We start from the raw sequence: 26,683 nt of genomic DNA, 5'->3' as shown, positions 1-26,683 counted from the left end.
ACTTTTGACATAAAGACCGACTTGACTGATATGTCCCTGTGTATCACTAGGAATAGGTGACTGCTTGGGGAAACTGTATGAATATCACAAAACAATACAGAGACCAGACATCCAGGTTAGTCTGGGATTGAAATAATGAATAATTTTAAACTTGTTTTCAGTGATGGCAAAGACGTTTATCATGTTCCGTCTGACTCATTATCACCTACGCTAATTCAAGTACGCTAATGGTTAGCTGTCGTGCTGAAGAGTTCGCCGGCCTTTTTCCGGTGCTTGCATAGGCGCATACATGTGCGCGTGCATGAACGCACGGTACACTTAATAGTTCTGGCTAGGGAGTATGAAAATATGTTCAGCCTGATTAAAAGCACGAGGCCAAATGAATCCATGGCTGGGCTTTTAGCACCTGCAGTAGCAGTAAAACCGATGTCACTGCAGAAGCCCTTTATGATCGGTTGAGAGTCCCAGTCGGCCCGCAGTCATTTACCCATGATTACCACATGCTGCTTTCCTCTGCTTCTCTAAAAGGTTATCTCCACAAATCATAACAATCGTTACAAATTCGACTGACTCCGATGTGCGTTAATCATTCTGTTGCTACAGTGCATGCTTACTGCGGCGTCAATGACTGTGTATTGACGTCAGAGAAATCAATCTTTTAAGCTGTTGTGGAAGCATATCGGCTCTATGATTATGGCTGCGATATGTAACTAGATTCACAATGCCCTGGCCTATTCCTAACCTCAGCAGATTATTTGTCCAGGCTTTGAGAAATCAGTCTCTGAAATGTCTTGCCACCCACCCAAACAAACTGGAGTTGAATGTCATTTGGTTTGGGACGCTCACAGCATTGGAAAATTACATTAAAAAAAAGTTCAACAGGAATGTTTCAAAAGTTCTGTGGACCTTGTCTAGAGTATTGGTGAAGACAAGTAAACCGAGCTGCGCAAACAATGCATTTGTGCCAAGCAGCACTTTGTTGCTGTTCGTATCTGTAATCTTGGAGACAAGGGTCATACATTGTGAGCAATCCTCGGAACTACAGCAAGCTTTTTTAGGAAATTATTTTACCAGTTAAAATATTTAATTGATGGAAGATTTACATTTTCAGAAACAAAAAACATGAATGGGCTTGGGTCCGAGTGCCACAGACGACATTGAACAGGTTTACAGGGTTCAGTAGAAAGCAAAGCAGCTCCTTTAACTTTGACTTGTAGCTTCATGTATGTGCCCACTGCAGATGTAGACATTTATATCTGGACCCACAGTGATGGGTGGGGTATCTATATGTGGCAGTACTGCATTCAAACATGTGATGGCAGCCCTGGTTCACAATATTGTGAGAGACACTTTTAACTCAAACTCAATGATTCATCTTTAATCAATGACAAATCACTTACGTCTTCCCTGCCATGTTGTATCTCAAATTACTTAGCATCGCTGACTTTACATATTAATGCTACAAATATGCTATAAATAACATATGTAGGGATGTACATTGCAACAGGCATGGTTCATTCAGTGCATGCGTGTTCTGGAAAGGCTTTCATTTATAAGTTGTGGGGTAACTGATGTTGCTGAATGAGATATTCTCTGTAACATTTACTGTTGGCGTGTGGTTGCATGTGTTTTGTGCAAACGCTGGCACGACAGGCGGCTCTTGGGCATTGAGTTGACAGCGGAGCATGTCAGCCACTGACTGATACGTCCCATGTGGCAGACAGGATGAGAACCATCCAGATCTGTAAGAGCCTCAAAACCCGCAGTGGGACGGGGGTATTATCTGGGGCCTGTCAGTGTCTGCGCTGACTGACATTTAGGCTACACTGTGCTCCTCCTGACATCAGCTACTGTCGTGTTGGCATTAACTGTTGTTGCTATCCGAAACGTTTTCGGTAGTTTTGGCCCAGATTTCCCTTCTTAGATGTACTTTAAAAGAAATAGACCCGAATGGATAGAGTAAAGTGTGAGTGTTCCAGAAATGTAAGAACCATATTGATGGAGAAAATGTACTGATGAAAAAAAGCTAACTTTCATGGATTTTGTCAGTTGTATTGGTTTTCTTTTACTTATTTCCATTTGGGATATACATTATGTTTTGGCGCTACAGTTCCAATTGTGCTTATGAACTGAAAAAAGGGAGAGTAGTTGCTGCTGCTGCTGCTGGTACACCGGAGCCCTGTTTGTTTATTCTTTCTTTCAAACTGAAGTTTGATGATATATTATATAACTGTTATATTTTCGTGAAAAGCTCCACCATGAAAAGTCAATTCAGTAAAATTTCAGTTTCTCTTTGCACTGTAACAATTACAATAAGTGGGTTCCCTAAAAGTTAAAATGTTGAAATACAAGGCAAGATCTGAAAGTCAATTAGCTTCTGTTTCGTTTGGGTGCTGAGTATTGAAATAGTGATGCAGGTGATGCAAGAGACCGCAGACAACACTGCACCTGAAGAGAGAATTTTATAACATCCATTGCATCCAATTTGCTTGATTGAAAGTATTCTTTTCAGGCTTTCATGGTAAATGTGTGTAAGTGGTGGTGATTCAGGGATGATGTAACACTGAATCACATTGAGCAGAAATATCCGTCACGGCAGGTGGTTTTGATCAATTGTCAGTGAAAAAGTGTGCTTTAAAAAAAGCCCAACACAAGACTTCTTTGAAATCATTTGTGTGAATGGTTTGCATCGATTTTTGACAGGAGAGACGGTTGACTCACCATCAGTAGCATAGTGCTCTTTGCCGGTCCAATCCTGGCCAGGCAAACGCCATTCCACTCTGTACTTGATAATGGGAACTCCCCCCATGGAGTCAGGCTCTTCAAACTTCACCACTGCTGTGCTGGAGAACGGTTCCACTTGTTCGATTTTTGGGGCTGATGGCACCTCTGCAATAGAGTGCAAAGGAAAGCCTTTTGAAAAACTCATATTAAAAGTTTGCAGTGTTGCAAAGATTCCCATGAAAAAAAAGAAATTCACAGAAGGCGTGTAACTCACAGTATATACACAGTATAAAATGTTTATTGATTCCCATGAGAAACAACTTGGCACTGAAAATATTGCCATTACATAACATTATGTAATGCAAATAGCATTTTTAACATATTATGACAGTTCGTTATTGAAAGCTAATACTGGATATGTGCATCTGGTTTGTTGTATGAGACACAATGTAGGGTTTCAGGACTGTATATGTGTGCCTTACCAAGCTATCTATGTGCATGGGCAGAGAGAGAATTCGATTTGAATGCATCAGAGGAGCTGATGAGGTCGCCTCAGATTGATACCGGGCACTGCAACACCTACTGATAATGTCCTGCTCTAAATCAGCCCCTTTGACACTTGTGGTGCTGGCATGCCTCTGGTGCCCCAAAATCTCTGGTCTCCAAAGTACTGCAGATCTGTTGGACATGCCTGAATGAGCCTGCGGCAACAGCTTTACCTCCAGCCTGAGTCTCACTTTGATTTATGAAGATAGGGCAAAGTGTCACCGAGATAGAGCGCCGTACTCGATTCAGTCGTCCTCTGTAGACACAATATGTAATGCTGTCTTTTTTATCTTTCAGGGGAAGGGCCTAATGCCTGTAATCAGTATGCCAGGTGGGTGTTAATTCTGTCCATTCAATTTGGGTCTTCTTACAATTACTGCTCATAAAATTTGCTAGTTAATTCGTTTTTTTTTAACTGAGTGACTCCCTGACCTTTGCTCTGGTGCATCGATAAAGCTAAAACTTACACTTTTGCATGAGAAAATGTATCTTATGGACGGATTACCAAGACATTTACGAATCACATCCAGGCTGCCTTTAGGAAGAACCCTTTTTCATTTTACTGACGCCATGACCTTTCGTCTAGCGGCTCCGTCATATTGTTCGATGTTACGAACGACTTTCTTCTGCAACCACTGCTCAGTGCTGGTAAAACAAAGCAACACTGGATGTTATTCTCAGGCCGTCGTGACATTTGTCTTTTCAATGCGACTTTTGCCATCAGATCATATGCCAGGACGCATTAATTGCCAAGTATGTGCTCTCCAAGGTCCGATCCGATCAGCCAGCCAAGGTGGCCTGTCTCGCAATGAGTTCTAATCTCAGTGAGGCGTTGACAGTATGTGGGCACAACTTGGACAATTTATTTCAAACGTGGGTCTTGCATCATCTTCCCCGACATGAAGAGTTCCTCTCCTGAGTTAGAGCAGAGGGATGCACAGCTGACACCCGCTGTCAGAGTCATGTTAAGTGACTGCTGACGCCCAGCAATTCCTAATTTTACCGCTTCAACATAAAAGCTTTTAAACAACAAAATAACAGACAGCTTATTGTGAAGAATTTACAGGAATATGAGATTATTCAATGAAGCAAGTCTACTAAAGCAGCAAAATGAACAGGGGACCTCCATTGTCAAGAATTTACAGGAAATGCAATTAGTTTATCCACCGTTTTACAGCCACTCCTTTGACCATGAAATATATCCCATCCCTATCCAATCAGGCAGATCTTACTGAAGTGTCAAGTATGGACACACGGCTGAGTTCTGTTCTGGCGCATCAACTTATCATCAACCATTTATGCAAGTCTGCAAACTTCCAAGAGCTACCCACTACCATCATGCAAACAGACACACAACTGGAAATGCTCCTTCTACACGGATACATCCACTGGATCGTTGCTGGATTGTTTACCATCAGCATGTAATGCAGAAACAGTTTAATTACCCTTGAAATTGAAATTGCTTTGTTTAGTGAAGCTATTTGCCTCGTGCTACTTGTCTGATTTTTACATTTCAATGTGGAAAATAAGGTGTGAATATGCATTTGAGTTGGGTGCCTTTTGGAACACTCTTAGTTCAGTGACGGTTGGAGGGAGTCCCTTTCGGCATATAATGAGTATAATGAGAAACATGAGAACACCAGGACACATATGGAGAACTCTGTCAAGCTACATGTTAGACAAAGTGAACATCTTTTATTCTACATAGTTGTCCTCAGTCTCATCTGCTTAACTTGGTCATGGAGGCATCAACATGTAATAGAGATGTTAATTAACAGTGAAAACTCATCATAGCTTAATTTAACATCAGTATTCATAATTACACTTCATGTTTACTTCTCCTGATCTTTACCTCCTATCACAAGGTCCATAGGGGCATCTCAATAAATGAACATGTTATATTATATTATATCAGTGTTATTTCCTGATTGTTTTCGTGTTGGAATACATGTTAAATATTTAACTGCCAAGTAATAATGCGTGTTTGACACTTACATTTTTTTTGCATTAAATCATTCAATCAACAATTTGCATACCAAATAAAGCTGACACAAATGATTTGCAGTGCAAAGAAAGTGTCACTTAAAAGGACACATCCAGTCATTAGAATTTAGCTTGTTACAGCTGCTTCACAATTCTGTGCATATTCTCTCTTTACATGCTGCCTTTTGGACATCATTTTGAATACAGTTGCTCCCTACACTGGCTTTAAAATGTTATCCATTACATCGAATGGGCCTTGCACCTGATTCCATAAAGTTACATCGTTTTACTGTTTCTTGTCTTTGGTTCTTGTTTTTAGCGCCACAGGTGCGATCACATTATTTCTAGACTGTAAAGTCATCAAACCACCAATACTTCTCACTTACCCCCATTTGGGATTTTAAATAATTTACTTTTTTTTTTTAAACTTTTGTTTGATCAAAAATACACACAAAAAAAAAACCACAACACACTTTAACTTAAATGCAATGCCAAACCTGCTTGGATCAGAATGAACTCCTTGGACTCAGAGCCCATCACATTGGTTGCTGTGCAGTTGTAGCTCCCAAAGTCATTCTGAGAATCGGGGGTAATCTGAGAAACAGAAAAGACGACGAAAACACTGAGAGGTCATGCGGCCAGGCACTGCAGGCGGACAAGAATAAAATACTTCTGGGAACGGAGTAGACCTGTGAACAACTTGAACATGTACCTTTGAGGATTTAATCGTTAGTTATCGGTTTTGTGTCATGTAGCAGTTTAGTCATTGCTGAATGAGAATGATTCATTTGGAAAACGGTCGTGATGCAGATGCTCAGATATCCAGTGTAGGAACAAATCATCCCGCACGGGTTCATTAGCACATAGCGCTCCGTACTCAGTATCTTTCTCTCAAACTACTTATTAGCTATTCATGTGAAAGATGGCATGCCCTGTCTATATTCTCTATATGTTCCATCAACCCTTTTGCTTTTATATGGCAGTAAGGTGCAGCAGACCTCCAGGTAGCTGATGGTTGGTGTTTTGTAGATCTTCATGTTGGTATTGTTGGCAGAAGGCAGCTGGAGGCCGTCTCTAAACCAAACCACCGAGGCTCCGGGGTAAGCCTCCACCTCACAGCTGATGTTGGCCGCGTTCCCCTCCCACGTGTACACGGTCACTGGACCCAGGATTTTTGGAGCATCTGCAGCAACACATAGGGGGAGAGAAGATGGAAAACATCACAACAGGCATGTTTGGAACATTTTAGTGATACTCCTTCAATATGGTCCATCTGGCCAGAATCAACTAACCACTGGGAAAAAATCCAGGGGTTTATCTTTTTCAAACAATGATAAATACTGGATGTGAGAAGGTAGGCTTGTGCAATGGATCTGAATCATCAAAACATTTGAATAGTTTCTCGTTTTTCAAGGTCTATGAGAGATTTAGATCTGGAGGAACCATAGCCCCAGGAGAATTCAACTAAACTTACACGAGGCAACAAATAGATGCAGTGTTGACTGGAAATGCTTCTTCTAAATATGAATCTAAAGTGAAACCAGGCATTCAATGAAAGAGAACAAATTAAGAAAAAGTTAAATAATGTTGCATACTGTGAGAAAATGGATGTTAAGATGCATTTGTACCATTTTCCATTTGTCTTTAACCGCCTGAGAATCTCGACCAGCGGAAGGAGTTCTTTATCCCTTAGCTAACTACAAGACTTTCAGAATCTCAGAATTGACAGTCCACTCACACTACAACACATTTGAGAGTGAGAGCACTAACGCTTAAACTAATTCCAGAAGAGTGTGTTAAAACGTGGAGCGAGGAAATGTTGATTGATTCTACATCCTTTTTCCACAAGCACACGTATTATCATCAAACCTGTCAAATCTCTGTTTGCTTTATTGCGAGATGAACCAGCTCAGCAATTACAAAAACTCCAACGCCTCCCAGGGCTGATTGCCATTATTACACAGTGAGTCACTCGGTCATGAGTTAGCGAGCGAGCCTCAACAGAAATAACTGAGCTGGACCCTGCCACTTCTGACTGCTATAAACAACTTTAGGTTTTGATGAAAATGAGATCCATCCTCCCTGTAACACCTCTATATTTGATACCTGCAGGGATACCAATAACACTGCTACCATTCATGCTGTGGTCTAAGGCCCATTTAGCAGCCCACTTTGATGTGCTCATTGAATTGATACCATATAGTCAGAGCTCTAAACCCGGAGCCTTATTCATCAGCATCGTAAGAGGCCATAACAGGAGATGGTGATGTTTTTCCTGCAGTGTTTCCTCTTATTATATCCTGCTCACATCACTGATTAGTGCTTCTGAATGCAGTGAACTGAAGTATGCTTTGCTTCCTGCGTGCTATGAAATGCGGTGGCCCCTGACACTGCCGGGGCTTTATTTCTGACCCTGGATCCTTGAAAACTCTGCAGTATGCTGCCGCTGGAATTGATGGACGAGGCTGAGTCAATAAACGCTCCATCTCCTGCAGCCCTGATTAGACTCTCACTCTTTCTACCAATGCTGCTTTGGGCTCTCGTTGACTCACTATAGTGCCTGTGGGCTGCCTGTTTGATTTCCATAGCTTCCTAGCCTGGTACAGGTGAGATTATTGATACGTTTGCAAATCATCATGTAGGTCACCTACAGCTAGGGTTGTAATGATATACTGGTATACCGGCGGGTTTTAACATTGACGGTTATCATACCGTGTGCATTTTGTGATCTACAGTAGTAAAAACAAAAATAACAAAAATAACATGAATAATATGAAGAAGAACAAGAAGCAGAAGAAGAAGAAATAGATATTTTCTGATGGTAATCGTACCATGAAAAATATAATATAAATATATTGTAGGTATTATACAGTCTATACAGGTTTGATACAGGTTAGATATAACTACTATTTGTAGGAATTTAAGAATTAAGTATTTTGTCACTTCTGGGAATGAGGATTTTAATTCTTATCCACGATCACAAACAAAGATAAAACACGAAATTGTGTATATTTATATATAAATGTATGTATCTACATACTGATATTCGTGTACGTGCATAACATGTATTTATAGTACAGATTGTAGCTTATTAAAAATTGTTGAATTGTGAGAAGTGTTGGCCAGTTCACTCGTCAACGGGTTTGTTGACCGATATAAGTATTTTTACTTGGTGCCCGTGGTGTACATTGTTTATATATTAGGTTTTTACTTCTGTGAATTGCATTCATACTTCAAAAATCATAAAAGATGCGTTCGTTTCTTGGATTATTTTCTGCAACACTCCAAAATCCAGCGGAGAAATTTTTTCGACGAGGGAACCAGTGCGATAATAACTTCCAAAAATACGTCATCCCTGCAGCACTCTATAGCCAGCAGGACAGAGACAAGTAGATATGGGAACTGCTTGCAGCTTGAACAGCGTTATTATTAGAAATTCATGCTAAACAAACCTCAGCTGCTGACAAAACGGAGCTCAAACAGAGACGTTATTAACACTTTCCTATCGGTGCTTCAGCAAACGTAGACACACTCAGCAGAGCTAATGGGATCATGCTGTGCAGCAGATAGCAAGTTCCATGCTTTGATAAGGTGTTCATTGTGTGAGTGGGCGAGTGGTGATAGAGGGGACAGAGAGTGAGAGCTGTGTTCTAGACAAAGCACCTTTTCTTATCGATAATTGCTTAGCAACAGTGCATCAGCCACCTGATTACTTGCTGATTACTCTAGCAAACGGCAAGCCCTCAAACGACTCCATCAACGCTGATTATATCTCTGACCAAATTGCTGGTGCATTGAGAGCAGGGCATATTAATCCAATTAAACGTTCATTGGCTTCATTTATCGCTTTATTCTTTGTGACATTCAATAGATTCCAAAACAAGATCAAGTGCGATTTGGCTTCCATTGTGCACATCCAATCTTTCCAAGGATGTGTTTTGAGAATGCCAAGTTACATCGGGTACATTTCTGAGTCTGCAATCCTGACTGATGGTGAAGTATGTTGGGTTCTCCGGAGGATAGCTTCATTTTAAGACATACAATCTCCGTGTTTCAAAACAGTTTCGTTCCGTCTCTGTAGTCCAGCACATCATAATTATAACATTATTATAACTCCCACCGGTCTCTAATATACGTATAACTGCTAATCAAAGACAAAATGGTTGCGCGAGCATTTTAGTCTGGCGTTAGGATGCTCAAAGAAAACAGTAATTACACTGTGGCACGGATTTCTAAGCCTCAAAAGCCACTGTACCTTGAGGCTATGTCAGAAATGAGACCCTTGTTTCCATGGTAACCAATCGCAGTGGTGCCACTGACCCAGCAAACTCTGCTCTCTCTCACTTATCTCCAGAAAGAGAGGTGGCTGGCCACACACTGCATCCTCAGAAATATCCTCTGGTCTTAACAAGCACTTCCCCTGGTCCTCCTCTGATTTTCAGATTTGAATATGTATCTACTTGCATCCACTGCAATGTCTTTTGTGTTCTTTTTTTTAAATGCTCATATAAACTGCAGGGTTTATTGCGAGGTATGCTGTTTAAAAGGTTGAAGCAGTTTTAATTTAACACCCCAAAAATGAACAAAGTCAGCTTTGTGCATCTGATGGCAAGCAGCCTGTTGTAGCAGTTGTGTAACATAGTGTGCAACAACTTACTATAAATGGGTTGCAACATAAGGATAGACTTAGGATATAACTTAGCTCTCCCTACAGACTACACCACCTTTACATTCACACACACACACGCTCAGCCTTGTGCTGTACGGTAACTTTATGCCGCTTCACCTCTCCTGGGAATTACCAGTGGCACCAATGTGTTGCTTGTTAAAAATAAACTAAAAACTCGTTAAGGTGTCGACTTCAGCAGAATCCTTTCGCCAAGAGGAAAGTTTTCCAAAGACTTGCTGATGCTGTTTTTATCTGACAATATGTGTGATACAGTGATCCGCACCTTAGGAAAGTCAAGCAATCGATAAATGACTTAAGAACAAAATAGCCGTGTAATATGACACTTTTCTGTCATAGTAGTGTCTTTCTTTACCTTTTTATCCAAGAATATCCTAGGTGACACAGTAAAATGTGGCAAATGAGCAAAGTAGCAACTTTAATCTAACCTGTTAAAGCCAAGTGTTGACTTTACTCCATCGGGCTGCAGAACTATTTACTAGAGAATATTTGTCGAGTCTGTTAGTCTGTGTTTGTGAAAAGCTTGTGTTATTGATTGTTCTGCCTGCAGGTAAAATCAACAGCTAATGAACAAAGCCCAGAAGAAGCTGTCAGAGTCCTGTCAAAAGCCATTTTAGGAAACAGAGGAAATCACTACCTGAGCAGAAACAGACATGTTGAGAAAATGTCTGGGCACCAAAAAACGTAGATTACAACACAATTACTCCTGGAATGCACCGAGCAACATAGCCTGATGATATATCACGGTCAAACCATGGGATTCTACAATCGACGAGCAGTCACTAACATTTTTAACGGACTCCTAATTACATGACATTTCATTTGAAGACTGTCCTGGGGAAACGTGGCGACAGGAGCAGCTGCGGCAGCGGTTCCAGGTCAATGCCAACAAAAGACAGATGAATGCCTGGAACAAAGTTTCCTTTTAGCCTTTATATCCTGCCTCAAAGGGACAATTCCAATTTTCTGAAGTGGGGTTATCTGTAGTCAGTGTATTACCTGTCGGGTAAAATTGTACGTTGCATTTAAAACATTTTCAACATTTCATTTGGCCGTCAGACAACGCTGTTTTGACGGGAAACTGATCATGTGGCATCCATCTATGGTCTCTTCATAGCCACATGACTCCTTTTACCGAGCACCTGCCCACAACAGTACATTGCTCTGCTCCCGTGCTGTTACTCTTGCCATCTACTACACTGACAACGAAAAAGTACCTCATACAACCCACTACAAAAAAATCTGAACTGTCCCTTCAATCACTTTGACCCTTCCTTTTTGCCCCAGCATCAATGAATTTGTCATTTTAACACTTGTATTCCTTCTACTGCACATATTAAGGACGTTTGTTGAGATGGGATGCTGTGTTAAAAATATTATCTAACATCTGGCAATAATTAACCACAGAGATTTGTGTTTTTCTTCAACAAATATTTCAACGGTGAGATGAAATGTCAAAATGTAAACCAGCTGTTAATGCTGGTATTCATAAATGAAGTAGGACGTTACAAACAAAGAGTGATGTGTATTGACAGCAGTGATACATAATTACAGCAAGTATAGGACGAGTTGGGTGACTTACAGCGGACTTCCAGGTACAATTGCTTGATGTCCTGTCCGATGGAGTTGCTGGCGGTGCAGAGATACTGGCCGGCGTACGTGAACAGGACGTTTTTCAAGGTGAGCGAGGACACCCGTGCGTGGGTGCGTACCACAATATTCCTATCAAGGCTCTACAAAGAAGAGGAAAAAGTAATTAGTCTCACTTGTAAAGCCTGACATTTTCACAGACGTGGTTGCATGTCCTGCTACTCTCTCAGGGATTCCCTCAGATTGTTGAATCGAGTTTTTATAATCGTTGGTCTAAACACTGAAAAAAACAGAACAAGAGAAAGAGATGCTGCTTTTAGTCCGTTTATAAAGAAATAAAAAGGTGACCTGGGAAATGAACTTCAATTCAAAACAATCAAAGAAACTGTAACGAACACGGTTTGATTGAAAGGTGTCCTGCAGTGTGAATAATAGCTGTTAATAACAAAAAACACCATGTGATGAGCAGCTGGGTGAAGACAACAGAAAAGATACAACACCACAGAAACAGAATACAAAAACAATGATGCATGAACAAAAATATACAAGACTGGTGTTATTCTATAGTTTTCTTATTGTAAACTGAGTGCCACAGACAGGACGGGGACAAGATCGAACTCGGGATTTGTTGACAATAAGAAAATATAGATACACCAGCCTTCAGCATTATCCACAGAGTGAACTTAGATTAAAGCTCTAGGCCCCGATAAATGTAATTGACCCACGCTCAGGGGATTCAGGTGAACAAGATCACCACATTCTCAATCACAACTCGTCAAATACCAAGAACCTAAGCTAAGCTTCAAACTGTGCTGCTCTCGGTACCCCTCGAGCATCAGTGTTGGATGCGTCAGGGACAGCGTGAGGACGCTTGTGACATACATAGGACATGGGCCACGAACAAGGATCTCCTGGGTGAAAGTCCTGTGTTTGTTTGACCCATCCACAACCACCAATCCAAAGTAGCTCTTTATACTTGCGGTCGTTATACTATGTCAGTTGCTCTGAGCATATTGTAATGATGCTGGTGGGACGGCATTGGAGTTATAAGCCCGGCGCGGCGTATACAGATGCTAAAGATTACCTCCGTGCATTGCTATCAGATGCCGAGACGAGGTTGACAAGGTACACACAGCAATCTTAAACTCATATGCGTAATTCTCAAAAGCATACAAATAAACCAATAACAATTTGTCTCGCACATATACAAGCAGCAATACAGTGGACATAACGGCCACTGAGAAACTATCCCTGCATCAGCATGAAAATCAGCGAATGCACAACGCCCCAGGTAATAAACTCCGACAGTATGTCGATTTCTGTCCCAACCATTTAACAGTGTAGTTGCAGGTTTACAGCCAATTGAATTGCAGTTGGAACACTATAATTGCAGTTGTGACAAATTCATTGCTAAACCGTGTTTTTATTTTCCTCGGAAGGTCCCTTTCATTGCATTTGCCTGCTCGGTTGAACCTGTTGTATTGTGGGTGTACAGGGTCACTGAGGATGCCTTATTCAGAACAAGCTCTCAGCGTGAGCAGCTGACATCTGGTCACACCCAACGACCCCAGCTTGCCTTATTAATCATGCGGCGTTCACATTACCAACTACAACACTGAGGCCAGGTGTCCTGCTCCGTTCTTTGTTCTCGCTGACATTAACCGTCACATCTGACCATTTTCACACAGCATACAATGCAAGCATCCCGACAGGACATCGACTGAGATTTAAAAATGTGCCGCACACGGTAGCAGGCAAGAAAAAAAAAGACATCAATATTTTAGAGGAGCCATGAGGCAGGTCCTCGAAAACGTCTGACAGCAACATTTTTATATGAGATGCACTCGGCTTTCATCAAACTCTAATAGATCCGGGATGTAAAAGACGTACGTCTTTTTTTCCAAAAGCACACTATGCATGTTAAGAGCAGAAACTGACGCGTCCAAAACCAATGCTGGAGGAGTACCTAGAGCGTCATAGTTTGAAGCTTAGGGCAACTGACCAAGCCCCTGTATTAAAATGGCAGGTATTTGATCATGAACTGTTGATCAACTAAGAAAGAAATCCAAATAGTTGAGACATTTCACTCTGGACGAAAACATTTCTGGTTGTAGACTATAGAAACCATTGTTGCCCTTTTCCACAGCAGGAACGTTTGTAAAAGGCATGTCTAACAAGTGTTTCTCAGTTTGCCCTGCGGCATGCATTTTGCTCCTTAATTCTGCTATAATCCTGTATCTTCTTTTTTCTTCAAATCCCCTGTTTATCTTGGCGATATGATATATCCATGCTTCTGCCAGACTCTGAAAAGAATGTCTGGTACACCTTTTCTTTTTTCTAATTGCTGACTCCAGCTCCTCTGTATGGCCTCCCTCATCTCTATCCCTGATTATGATTGAGGGTCTGGTCACCTTCATTTGTCCAACAAACATTCTCCATTGTTCTTCTCTTTTGCCCTAGTCAATACAGATGCTGCAATAACATGGTGGCTATTGTGTTTACTGCTGTCATTCTTGCTGTGATGTGAAAACCCATCTGCTTGACCAATCAAGGTTGATAGACCTGCCGGCAATCCCTGAAAGTTCTTTCATTAAGTTTGAGCTCCTGAGCAGGGCCGACTGTACTTTTTTAATTCTGTCATTGAAAAGGACAATTAAACTGATAAAAGTAGAGCTGTGTTTCCTCAGTAGAGCTGAGCCTGACAAGCTGAGACAACAATATCTCAAAGTGGCCACTGCACCCAGAATACAATTCATGATTAATTGTCTCCCAATCCGGGGACTGGATCCTACAGCAGGATTTGACACATGAAGGTCAACCTGCGCCTCCTCCAGAAATTAAAACCGATGGTGCATTCAAGCAGTCCATGTCAACTAAAGAAAATAAATGTTGACATTCAGGGTGCTCCGGTGGCCGAGGGGGCCCTGGTGCCAAGTTGCTGACCATGAATCTACAAAGCAGATCATATTGGATACGTTGTGCAGTTAGACATTACTTTTTTTGTGAAATTGCTTGTACTGTGCAGATTTCGAAGCTGCTCACAAAAACACAAAGTAGAATGGCCTTGCTTCCATTGTTTAGTCTGGACTAACTGTGAGAACCATATTTAGTAATGACTGATAAACAGTAATACAAATTTGTGGTGAATACAACACAGCATTTTGAGCTTTCCAGACCTTGAGTTGAGGATTGCGTGGAAGCTTTATTCAGCACCGGTGACATTGCTGGCATTCAGTGGGCAAGTTATTATAATCAGACCGTGATCTGGTTCAAGTGTCACCGTGCTTCCTGAAGTGCACTAACATAATACCACCTTTCAGGATCCATTCATCATCATCATCATGACGAATCATATAATGCCTGCTTGTTGGCAGCCTGATTCATGCCTATCACAGAGCTGAGCTTAGCCGCTGCAAGCAGGACCAAAACTGCTGTTGGTGACTACAGATTAGTTCGATCAGTGTGCAATAGAAGTGCATTCATCGCCAGTTGGTTTTCTATGGTGGGCTACATCAAAATATTTAACATGGTTCCGTCTCCACTGCTGTGCAGAACCATAGGCTGACAATATCTTCAGACACAGAATATTAAGACCGGTATCTTCACCACAGATCATGAGACAAGTTCGTTTTATGGTTCATTCCTGTCTTCAATGTCTTTATCTACGCAGCCAGATACAAGCTGCTGTATCAGGTTCAACACAATTTATAGTCTTACTCCTGTCAGCCTGTAGAGATAAGCAGTTAGGGGACACCATTGGGAAAAAGAGTTGAGATGATGCACTATAAACACATCTCTCGACTGGCAATCATCTAGACAAAGACCAGTACTTCACTACAGCAAATGGCTAAACTTTACATCTACTAATAGCTGGTTGTCTACAAAAGAAAAAAAAAAGCTACAGGGGAAACCACCTACAAGTACCACACTCCACATAGCACTGTGCTACTCGAATCAAAGAGGTGAACTACGGGACTACGGGCCTGCATAGCCTTAAATCACACAACCTGAAATCCAGGTGACTGTTCAACAATGTGACACAAATCCAGTCACAAGATTAGATGGCCTTGTCTCCTGAAAATTGCGTTCCCATACAACAAAACTGAAATGTCAATAACGGTTTGAGGGAAACACATTTTTGATCATATTTATTTTAGAGATATCGTATATAAGTTTCTTGTTATAGTTTGTGGAAATCCGAGGAGGTCGGGTTGGATGGGTGTCAAAGAGTCAGTGTTGACTTATCCTAATGTTCCTTTATCTTCCGAACTAAATAGCAGCTCATTTTCAGCTAAATCATAATAAACTGCAACCGTGATCTGGGAGGAAAGGTGTTTCCCTCGAAACGTCATTGACAACGCAGCTTAGTTGCAAGGGAATGTCATTTTTTGAGGAGAAATGGTTGGATCAGATAATTAAAATGAACTTGAAATTGAAAATAAGGAAGTAGCAATTCACACACTGGATTATGTCATTGGCTGGTGAAACTACAACCAATCGGAGACGAATTTGTATGACTTTCGAAAAAACAAGTTGTAAGGACTGCTGCGTGTGCAGACTCTTCACACTGTCAGTGTTGGTAGAGTTCTTGCACACAGTCCAGAACGCTGAGCGGCACAAGTTCATTTATTGTGTGCATTTTTCGATTAGCGGTACCATTGGTTCATGGGGTTCATTGAGTGTTCTCACAGAGAAGCTTAGTAGAGTAAATTAATTGCTTTTCTTGTCGTGCATGTGGCAGTGAGTGAAGTTAGGTTGTTAAATTGTGTCAGTTCTATCTACGAACACGAGTTCTCACTTTGAGGAGGGCCAAGAGTTTGCATGTTTGTTTCAAATCAAACACTACAGCAGGGCGCTGGTGTATAAAAGTATAACACTGTTTCATAATTGAATACGCTTGTCATCATTTTCCATGGCATGCTTAGGTTTGATTCTTAAAATCTTGTAAAATGTGATCCAAGGGATGTTACTAAATCATCTGTACCTCAAATGATCACACCAAAAAAGGAATTCCATCTCCTTCCATTGTACTGGGCTGGGCACAGAAATCTGAGAGACATCGACCTCAAAACCTGCCTGCAAGAAAACCTTTTTATTTTTTTGTACTTTAGGTGAACTGACCCAGTAAGACCAACATATTAACGAGGCCCCACTGAAGGTGTCAGCCGCTGTTGTGTTTTGTTGAAGTGAAAACATGCAGACTGGCACATGATAGTCGGCTACACCATTTAAAACCACTGTGTCTAGCGTGGTGAGTTCGCGGCACGGCAGAGCAGACAGTGTTTTCTACGCGAGCTAGTGGAGCTGCTGTGCCTATCAACAACCCAGTGCAGCAATTTGTTGCTGCCCTGAATTGAGCAAAGTCTGAGAACTAACCAGACCATGCAGCAGGAAATAGCAGCATGCTATATGGTCAACATCTACTTTGAGATACTGCGATTGTCTCGACAAAAATAAACAGGGACAAGTAAATAGAGTGAGTTTAACAATGTTTACTGGAACTAAGTGGATTAAATGTACTGTACTACGCGTCTAATGGTCTACATATTTAGTGCACAACTAAATGTAGTGAGCACTAAATGACAACACTTCTGCTCTGCATTAAAAAAGGGGTAGTCTACTGTGTAAGTGCAGGCTATTACAACTAGAGTCAGGCTACCATATTTAGTAGCCATACCTCATATTTGTCTGGTCGCGTCCAAGATGCCTACAAGGGAACAAACACAAAGGAAGCACAGACAAACAGAGGAGCAAGGTAAGCTTTGTGCAGACTGGATTTACCTGCAGGACATGTGTAATGCTGTAAGGACCAGACCTGCGATTTTGAATGCTCCAAATAAATTGCAGCCAATCATTTTCCAGCACACAGAGTGCATTTTCTACCCTCTGGGTAGTTGTTTTTTTAAATTCGCATCCATTGAAAGAAATTGTAGGGAAATCAACCTGCAGAGACTTTGGAATTGCGAGGTGAGTTAGGTAATCCATCACGATGAACTTTGTGTCTGCTGTTGTTTATGCCACGCAACACTAATGTAACTTTGATCAAAAGGAATGCAGACATAATGCTTACTGTGATAGATTACCCAACTCAACTTTCAGGAATGTGCATTGATTTTCATACCCAAGTGAAACAAATGGAAACCAATGCTTGCCTGAAAGGTAATTTTGAACATCTGCAACACAGCTACATGCTTTGGAAAGTGCAGCAGTAATGTGCAATATGTATGATTTATGACCAAGGGGCTTAAACATGGATGCATGCTGGCATTGTTTGTATTCACAATTAGCTAAACCATTGATGAGGATCACAGGGAATTACTTTCACATTGGATGATACTGATTGATTTTCCTACCAAGAAGTATTTATTACAATTATGATTCGGTCGTCAATGAATTACACTTCTCTATTAAAATATTCACAACAGAGCATCAGCAATATTAAAACCCGACATCATTCAGTTCAAGGTTTTCTAAAAGGGGAAAGGACGATCGGGATTTCTGGCTTGACAGTTCAATGCGGTCAGGGAATTTACAGAACTGGTCAAAATGCCAAACTGGATTTTTCTAAAGCAGCATGGGGGCTTCTCAAAGAATAATGAATGTACTGGAAGAGGAGAGAATTTGGAGGCACACTGAGAAAAAACAGGGCTTTGAAACGAATTGTGAGTGAGCCATTAGCTGGATCTTTGTTTTCCTAATCAGTGGCTTTCTCATCGTGTTATTCTGATCAACTCTTTCATGTATGTGCAGAAGACTGGTGAGCAGGTCTTTCATAGATTTAAGTAATTATACTCTTATCGTGTAAAAAAGCATATGGTAAGAATGTGGAAAGAACCAGGAACACAATCACACTGAAATCCCTTCTTACGAGATAATACCGTGATAACATCCATTATCATTTCTACGAGACAGTGACGTTGTAAACGGATAGCGACAGCCAGTAAAATGACGGTCTGTCATTTCACATCATTCTCAGTGTGTCTGTGCTTTTGCAGTCTTGCCGCTGTGATGTAGAACTAGAACGTGAATGGGAGACAGAGCATGGCAAACAGAAAACGGACCAATGATGCACGATGATCAAATGACAAATTAGTAACAGCTATCACCAAATGATCAGTGGGATGGTGTGATTAAAGCCTCATTGAATTTAAATTGACCTGACAGTGATAGATAGGAGAGGGAGGGGCGATGACAGGCTGTAAACGGTGCGACAACTATGAGTGGCAACAGGCAAGTCCTGTCTTGCCGGTGGAAGATACGATTCAGTAGCTCGCAAAACAGCCATGAATGTACTGTGCTGTGTGAATGCTTCCACTGATTGGAAGTGATAAATGTCACATTTAACAGGAAAAACTTGGGACACCATAGCTGAATCAAATTATCTTCTGATCATCTGATATTGGCATTCGTAGAACCAAGAGTCGAAAAAAATGGGACGTTTGGCTCCGGAAGGAAAGTCATGAGGTCACTCAAATCAAAAACATTATGCTGAATCCAAGACGAGTGTATTGAGCACACTATCGCTACTCTGCCGTCACTCTTTGTTATTCTGCGAAATATTTACCATTGCCATTATATTTCCTTTCTCCCAGCACGGAACTGAGGTGGAGGCATTAAACCAGCTGCATTGCCCAGTCACGTAAAAATAATGTTTCCACATGTTGGAAATCATTGATTTCATTCATCCTTGCTTTTCAAATGAAAGATTTCACAGTGAGTCATGTGCTTCAATGACTAATTGAGGTTGAAGTTGCTATGCTTTCATATGTTTTTGTGAATTTAAAACAATTAACCCAAGATGTGTTCCCGAGCAGTCGTTTTTTTAAAGCCACCAGCCTTACTCACCCGTATTGACTTTAACTGGTACCACTAGCAAAGATGCTACAGATTGTCATAACCGTGGCCTTTTTTTAGTTCCATCTTGTCATACCAAGGTAGAACGGTTCATCTCACAGTGACATCTCTGATGATACATAATTCATCATACAGCACTAGCTGAATGCAGTTGGATGGAGCTGTGAAGTAAAGCAGGCCAGTATGGCCTACTTATTGTGCAACTCGGTATCCTTTGAGACATAACAGCACAGGTGTCTCCAGGAATAGTTGTTACATGCACATACATTATTTGTAACAGTCACACACCAACTGTGTTTGATTTTGTAAGGCATGGGCTTCCTGCCAAGTAACCACTTTTATATTGACAATGTTGGTGCAAGAGAGCACGCTAGAGAAGACAAATAATCTTTAACTTTCTTTGCTTCTATATTTCATGGAGAACAGTGAGGCTACGGAAAAGACAATCCGATTCATATTCTGTTTGAAACCATCCAAGATAGACTTACTGTGAGCTACGATGGTATGTGCTCATACGTGTCGCTTCATGGTCTGTTGGCGGATTTCAAAATGGACCAATGTGGCGGCTCGTTTGGAGACTTTGTCTTGTTTTACAAAAACAGTTTACCGAAATGTGTGCTGCTGATGGACTGGTTACTTTGCATACAATGGCCTACTTTAGTCAAAAATGTGTATATTGGGCATGAGAGTGCAGCACAGACTGACCCATATTCTAGAGCATTACTGCAAAAATAACCAACATTATTATTCAGTTTGTGTTCCAAAATCATGTAGTTTCCTTCTACGTCCTGCTAGCAAATTTCTGAAAGCCTAGCACCAGTCCTTAACCCAGGTTATGAGAGCCTCTGCAAAGGAAATACACAGTGCCCAACTGCCATTTCATATCAGAATATTAAGATGTATTGTTACTTTTGCCGTATCTAATGCATGCTGAAGCAAGAACCGGATTGCAAGGTGTTCCTGAATCCACGAACCTGCTCGAGGCAGAAAAGTAATTATCTTAATACTGTTTACTGCATTCACCGCAGGAAATTACCGCTCTGCAGTGACTAATCCGTCTACTGCTCACGTGATGCATGTTGTCAGAAAAGGCCGTTAAAAAAAAGGTATACAAATGATACCATTGTAATGAGCTGATAAGAGCACAACAATAGGCAGATGAGATTCTCTCTCCAGTCTGGCGACTGCCAACAGCTGTGACCACTGTAATGGAGAAAATGCACACGGACGGTATTCATATTTCATCCGTCTTAAGGAGCCTTTTTTCCATGTTCTATAGCCAAAGCTTTCATCCAGCATTATTGCCAGCACTCCTTCAGGACATGAAGAGAAAAAACGAGGCTCTATACCAAGGCGTGACAAAAGTGCATGACCCTGATGTGTCTGGACGTGCAAGGTCTTCTTTACTTTTATATCGTGTTCATCCTGAGAAGAATTGCCCACTCATTCTCACAGTGGATTATCACAGCAGTTTGTAGCTAAAGCTGAGTTTAAAACAATCAGATTTTCAGATGGAGGGAGACTCGGGGCTCCTGGCTCTCAACACAGCTATAATTAAGAGCTAATTTCACTGTAATCCTTTTTTCTCTAACTTACTCTCACTTCATGTTCTCTAAATTTCCAATGAGCACTTTTCATACTATTCCCTTTTAAATGCTAATGATTAATAGGGAGGTACATGTACTCTTAACAACGCTGGGGAATAGCAGTCCATGGAACTGCCTGGAAATTGGACAATCTGCACACTCTCCCCTCCAGCATTCATGTACGTACAAAATCATAGCTGCAACTCTAGCTGTATTGGAGAAGGCTACCAAACGTTTAGGGACATGTTTGAATCCAAAGAGGGAATAAGACGTTTTGAGTGTATGAAGCACAGCGAGCAGCTGATTGGCCGATCATTGGAAGATGGGAGGGCTGGAAATAAAGCACATTTCCAGCAATGCACGAGCAATGCATGCCAGGAGACCGGCGACTGAATTCCGTGGGAATATTGGTGGATGATAAACGACAATTTACTAGAGCTTTGTTAGAACAGCAGTTCTTAAAGACGTTCACATACATGTGCTGCATTGGCAAAATGAGTGCAGGTCATCACATCATGGACATAAAACAAAGTTTTAAAAAAACGAAGCTGTGTGCAGCGTGAGACAGAAGTGTCGCAGGGCAGAGCGACTCTGGAAAGCTACTGGGCTAGAAGTGCATCGTTTATATCTCAAAGACCTCAGAGTTTCTTTTAATACCACAGTAAAGGAAGCTAGAACTGCTTATTTTGCCAACCTAATCTCTTCTTCAAAGAAAAATCCCAAGATTCTGTTTGACACAATTAGAGGAATTGTTTCACCACCTGTCTCCACTGTACCATGCTATTCTGTTGACGATTGCAACAAATTCCTGATCTATTTTAATGATAAGGTAACAGGTATTAGGTCTGGCATTCGGCCTGGGATCTGTTCGGCTACTTGTAGCTCCTCGCAATCTCCTGCTGTTATGGGCTCTTTCCAGCCTATCAGCCTTCAAGACCTGATGGACTTAATTAACAATACAAAGCCATCAACTTGCCCTCTGGATATAATTCCATCCTCTCTATTTAAGAACGTTCTGTTAACTATTGGCCCTGCAGTAACATCTATTGTCAATTCCTCATTGTATACAGGAATTGTCCCTTCCTATTTCAAACATGCCACTATCCAGCCCATATTAAAGAAACCTAACTTAGATCCAGCTTTGCCCATGAACTACAGGCCCATATCAAAACTGCCTTTCCTGTCCAAACTTTTAGAGAAAGTGGTGGCCAAACAACTTACTGCTGCACTGGAGAGGCACAATATGTACGACAAGTTCCAGTCTGGGTTTCGTAAGCAACACTCTACTGAAACCGCTCTCCTGAGGGTTTCAAATGACATTCTCATGTGTGCTGATGCAGGTGACTGCTCTGTGTTAGTTCTTCTGGATCTCAGTTCTGCATTTGACACTGTAGACCATGACATCCTGATTAAGAGGCTACGTGATTGGGTGGGCATAACTGGCATAGCGTTAGACTGGTTTACATCTTACCTCAGTGACAGAAGTTTCAATGTCTCTGTGGGTGCTTTTGTGTCTGTTACCTCTCCACTGTCTTGTGGTGTACCGCAGGGCTCGGTTCTGGGGCCTCTGTTATTTTCACTTTATCTGTTACCTTTGGGGCCGATCATAAAAAGCTATAATGTGTCCTATCACTTATATGCAGATGACATCCAACTCCATCTGTCATTCAAACCCAGCGAGGCATTCACATTAACTAGGCTCCTGGACTGTGTCAATGCCATCAGAGACTGGACGGCAGAAAACTGCCTGCAACTCAACGACTCTAAGACGGAGGTCCTAGTTATTGCTCCAGAGGAGTTTGTCCCCATGATCAGGCAGATTATTAGTCCTCTCTCTTCTGCTTCCCATTGCAACCTGCGCAATCTTGGGATTTTCTTTGATCGCTCCATGTCATTTGACCCTCATGTTAAGCAGCTGTCCAGGTCATGTTTCTTCCATCTAAGAAATATCAGTAAACTGAGATCTGTATTATCAACGCCTGAATTAGAAATGATCATACACACATTTATCTCCTCTCGCATTGACTACTGCAACTCACTTTTTACATCTCTCAGTGTATCTGCTCTTAACCGTCTGCAGGTCATCCAAAATGCTGCCGCCAGATTACTCACCAGGACAAACCGACGGTCTCACATCACCCCCGTACTCCGATCTCTCCACTGGCTTCCTGTAGCATCTCGGATACACTTCAAAATTCTCACCATCACTTACAGAGCACTTCATGGTCAGGCTCCGACTTATGTAGCTGATCTACTTCGCCCCTATTCACCCGCCCGCACTCTCAGGTCAAATGCTCTAGGTCTTCTGTCAGTCCCACGCACACGATTTAAGACCCGTGGTGACCGAGCTTTTGAGGCAGTGGCTCCGAGGCTCTGGAATGCTCTGCCTGCAACTCTACGCCTCGCAGATACTGTGGATACTTTTAAAAGCCAGCTAAAAACCCACCTGTTTAGGCTGGCGTTTGTGTAAAAGTAAACCCATGTCCTAGACCTGCTCTTAACATTTGTTTTACATTTTTATTTAATTTTAATTTTATTCTTTAACATTTTTTATTCACTCTGTGTATGTAATTTATTGACCGTAGGGTCACATTGTGTTTTTATGCTTTTAAATGTCTGCTCTGTTAAGCACTTTGTGATAGTACTGTCTGTGAAAAGCGCTATATAAATAAAATTCATTCATTCATTCATAAAACAAAGTTTAGAAATAATAAATGGAAGTCTGTGAAACACCAAAAACAGATTTGAATTTTCTTGCATAAAAATACTGCATTCATATTCTTTTTTTCCATTTCTGAAAGGTGCTAATTCTACAAAACAAATATTTATATCTGGAGTCTCTCTATTCCCGAAGGGTTTATTTGGTTGTTTATTTGGTTTTCAATCTGGATCTGGATGGTAAAAAGCCTGTTTGATTAAGTGTGCCGTTTGAAAGTGCCACTGTCCAAAGAAAGAAGCACAGAATGAGTACCTGCTCTCCTTCAGTGAAAACCCTGTTTTGGAAACTCCAGGAGATGGTGGGTGTGGGGTCGCCCGAGGCCTCACAGGTCAGGGTGACCTGTTCGTCGAACTCTGAGGCAGTCTGGTTATTCAGATAGGTAATCCGGGGTTTCACTAGAAACAAGACAAAAATGGCGAACGTGTTAGCAAACAATTGCACCATGTGGCCAGTTGATGAGTGTAAGTTGAATGTATTCTCCTTTTAGCTCTCTTTTGGTCTCTACCAAACCTTGAGGAGGCTGAAGAACTTAGCAGAGCAGCTGCAGAGTGGGCTGACACTTTGCTGTGGTTTGCAACAACATGGGTGACATCTTGCAGATTTGATGCAATGTTGAAAATATGTACGCGTGCAGCTTTAAATAGCTGTTACATATTGTTAGCATTACCGTAGTCAAGTATACAGACAGGCTTCATTAGAGTTGTGGCTTCATACCCCATTGACTGATGATAGAGCTGCAAGCACATGATTACATGAGGCGGGTGCAAATTTGTTCATGGAGAGAAACTCTAGTGTGATATCTTTCAATGTCCTAAGGGGTGGCTTAATTAGCTTTCAATAGGGCACGCTTTTGACTGTACGCGTCACGCTGTGCAACTTTGCACCGAGCCACTGGAACAGCTGTGGAGAAGTGTACAGCAAATGTCAATAAGTACAAAAGAAAAAGGCCAGAGAGAGAAAAAGAACCTCAGCCTCTGTTATGCTTTTGTAGGCGAATGGAGTCATTCTCTTACCGAACACGTTCAGGCTGACTTCCTCGGCTTTCTCTCCTGCCTTGTTCTTGGCGATGCAAGTGTAATCTCCTTCATCCACTTTCTTGACACTTTTTATTAACAATTCCGAGCCGTCGTCGCTCAGGCTGTACTTATTACCCGTTTCAAGGACAACGTTGTTGCTGTAGCAGAGGGGAAAAGAGGAAAAAGACATGGCAGGGTTCACATCACAAGTGTTTGCCTACACGACATCAGGGGCCGACAAATAACTTCCTCAACTCGCTGACAATGATCTGCTTGGGATTTTATCTCAGGGAGAGAGCAGCTGGTATGCAACAAAGGCTAGGAGACCAAAAAAAGCTGCCCTGTGCAGTATGCCTCTGAGAAACTTCTCCAACACTTCCACAGCTTTTGTTTGCCTCAGCTCTCCTTTAGCCCATTTATCTGTGTTTTTAAGAAGGCCATGCACCAATTTGATGATGATGCATGTTTCCTTCAGTGTCTTGAGAAGCAGAAGTCTTCACTGGATGTTAAATGTCCTGTTTGCGTAAGTATTTGCATGCCTGGATTCGCATCCTTCCTGAGGCATTTTGCAGGAAGACAGTGAATGACAAACAACAAACAAGCTTCCTTCACCCCTTTGTTTTTTCACTGCCTCACCCATCTGTCCTCCCTTCACCCTCGCTGTCTGTCTCAACTGTTCTCTGTTCTGGCCAGGAGCTTCATCCCCCCTCAGCCTCGACACCCACATCACACTCCAGCCTTGCTGCATGGAAGACAGCTGTGAGCAGCATCTGGGTGTTCAATAGACTTATTCACTCACATGTCTGCAAAAGAAAAAGCTTTATTCCTCTCACAGCGGTGCTGCTGATGCTGCGTGACACCATTCAATAATGCACCATGAATATGAAAGTGCATTGAGCTAACAGCTGTATGACGGAAATGGATGTTGGTTATTTGTACCCATCAGAGCTTGAGAGGCGAGCGAGTATCATTAATTCGTACTGAATAAAGGTACTTGAGATATACTGTACCAGCTAATGATAAAGATTAATTAGGCCACCAATAAAAACGGAAGCGTTTCAACCTTCTCTGCCAACAAAAGATGTTGAAAGATCACATTTCAATTCATGAATTTAAATATCAAGTTAAAAATAAATAAACAGGGACGTTGCAGTCGCATCAAGGGTTGCTCTTGCATAGACACCCAATAAAAACAAAGACGCTGCCCATTTTCTCACGTTTGCTTCAATCTCGAGCTTGTAACACCTACTTATGGTTACGCCATGTTTAGACGAACAAGTCGCTGGTGCAACCAGATGCAGATTCACGACAGGTTTGTGCACGTGTGAGCGCCACTCTAACTAGATCTAAATGGAATGCAGTTTAAATTGTGTGTGGGAAGTAATAACACTCATCAAAGCCTTTTTGCACTTGTTACAGTGTAAGTGCATGCATCGTATCAGCTCTCCCACACAACTATTTGTATAAGCCAGGCCACGCAATTTCACATTTATGCCCTATTTACCAACTCTTTACATCATCATCTCCCTGAAATTAATCTTGTGCTTTTGGAATTCTTTCAACGGGGAGCACAACCAGTAAGTCCCGCAAAGCTGCAAGAAGCAGGCGGCCGGGTGATTTAAAATTTCTTATATCTCAGACTTGATCAGAAGGCTTAATTTATAGAAGTGGCACAAAAGCTACCAGCCTGGATGGATTAGTGCTAAACCTGAGACATGCGTCTGTGCTTCCAGATGGTGTTGAAGTACCGCAAAGGGCTAGTTTAGAGCACGGACAGATATGCATATATTTGAATGAGCGCAATGAAAGAAACTATGTTCTGAGTTTAAGGAAAGTTGAAATCTCCATCTGAATATTCTTTTTGTATGCTACTGCAGACAGGTGTGTGCTTAAATCGGCCATTGTGTTTGAGTTTCAGAAGAAGTAAAACAGTAGTTTATGTGGTCGTTTAAGTATCTTATTAAAAAAATGACTTTTG

General features: G+C 41.6%; 1 protein-coding gene across 3 annotated transcripts in view; it reads right to left on the bottom strand.

The window, feature by feature from the left end:
- The window catches only part of ncam1a (neural cell adhesion molecule 1a), a 221,098-nt gene that overhangs the window by 36,868 nt on the left and 157,547 nt on the right, over positions 1-26,683 (bottom strand). For all 3 annotated transcript variants that reach the window (XM_079282885.1, XM_079282886.1, XM_079282887.1), the window contains exons 7-12: positions 24,703-24,863; positions 23,942-24,084; positions 11,523-11,673; positions 6,252-6,436; positions 5,751-5,847; positions 2,722-2,889 (exon numbers count right to left, since the gene is read on the bottom strand). In XM_079282885.1, the coding sequence (XP_079139011.1) occupies positions 2,722-2,889; positions 5,751-5,847; positions 6,252-6,436; positions 11,523-11,673; positions 23,942-24,084; positions 24,703-24,863 (905 nt within the window). The remainder of the gene's footprint in view (positions 1-2,721; positions 2,890-5,750; positions 5,848-6,251; positions 6,437-11,522; positions 11,674-23,941; positions 24,085-24,702; positions 24,864-26,683) is intronic.

The sequence above is a fragment of the Melanostigma gelatinosum genome, assembly GCF_949748355.1.
Source record: "Melanostigma gelatinosum genome assembly, chromosome: 14".
NCBI classification, from domain to species: domain Eukaryota; kingdom Metazoa; phylum Chordata; class Actinopteri; order Perciformes; family Zoarcidae; genus Melanostigma; species Melanostigma gelatinosum.
The sequence above is the reverse complement of the archived record's forward strand: the minus strand, read 5'-3'. Positions and strand labels throughout refer to the sequence as shown.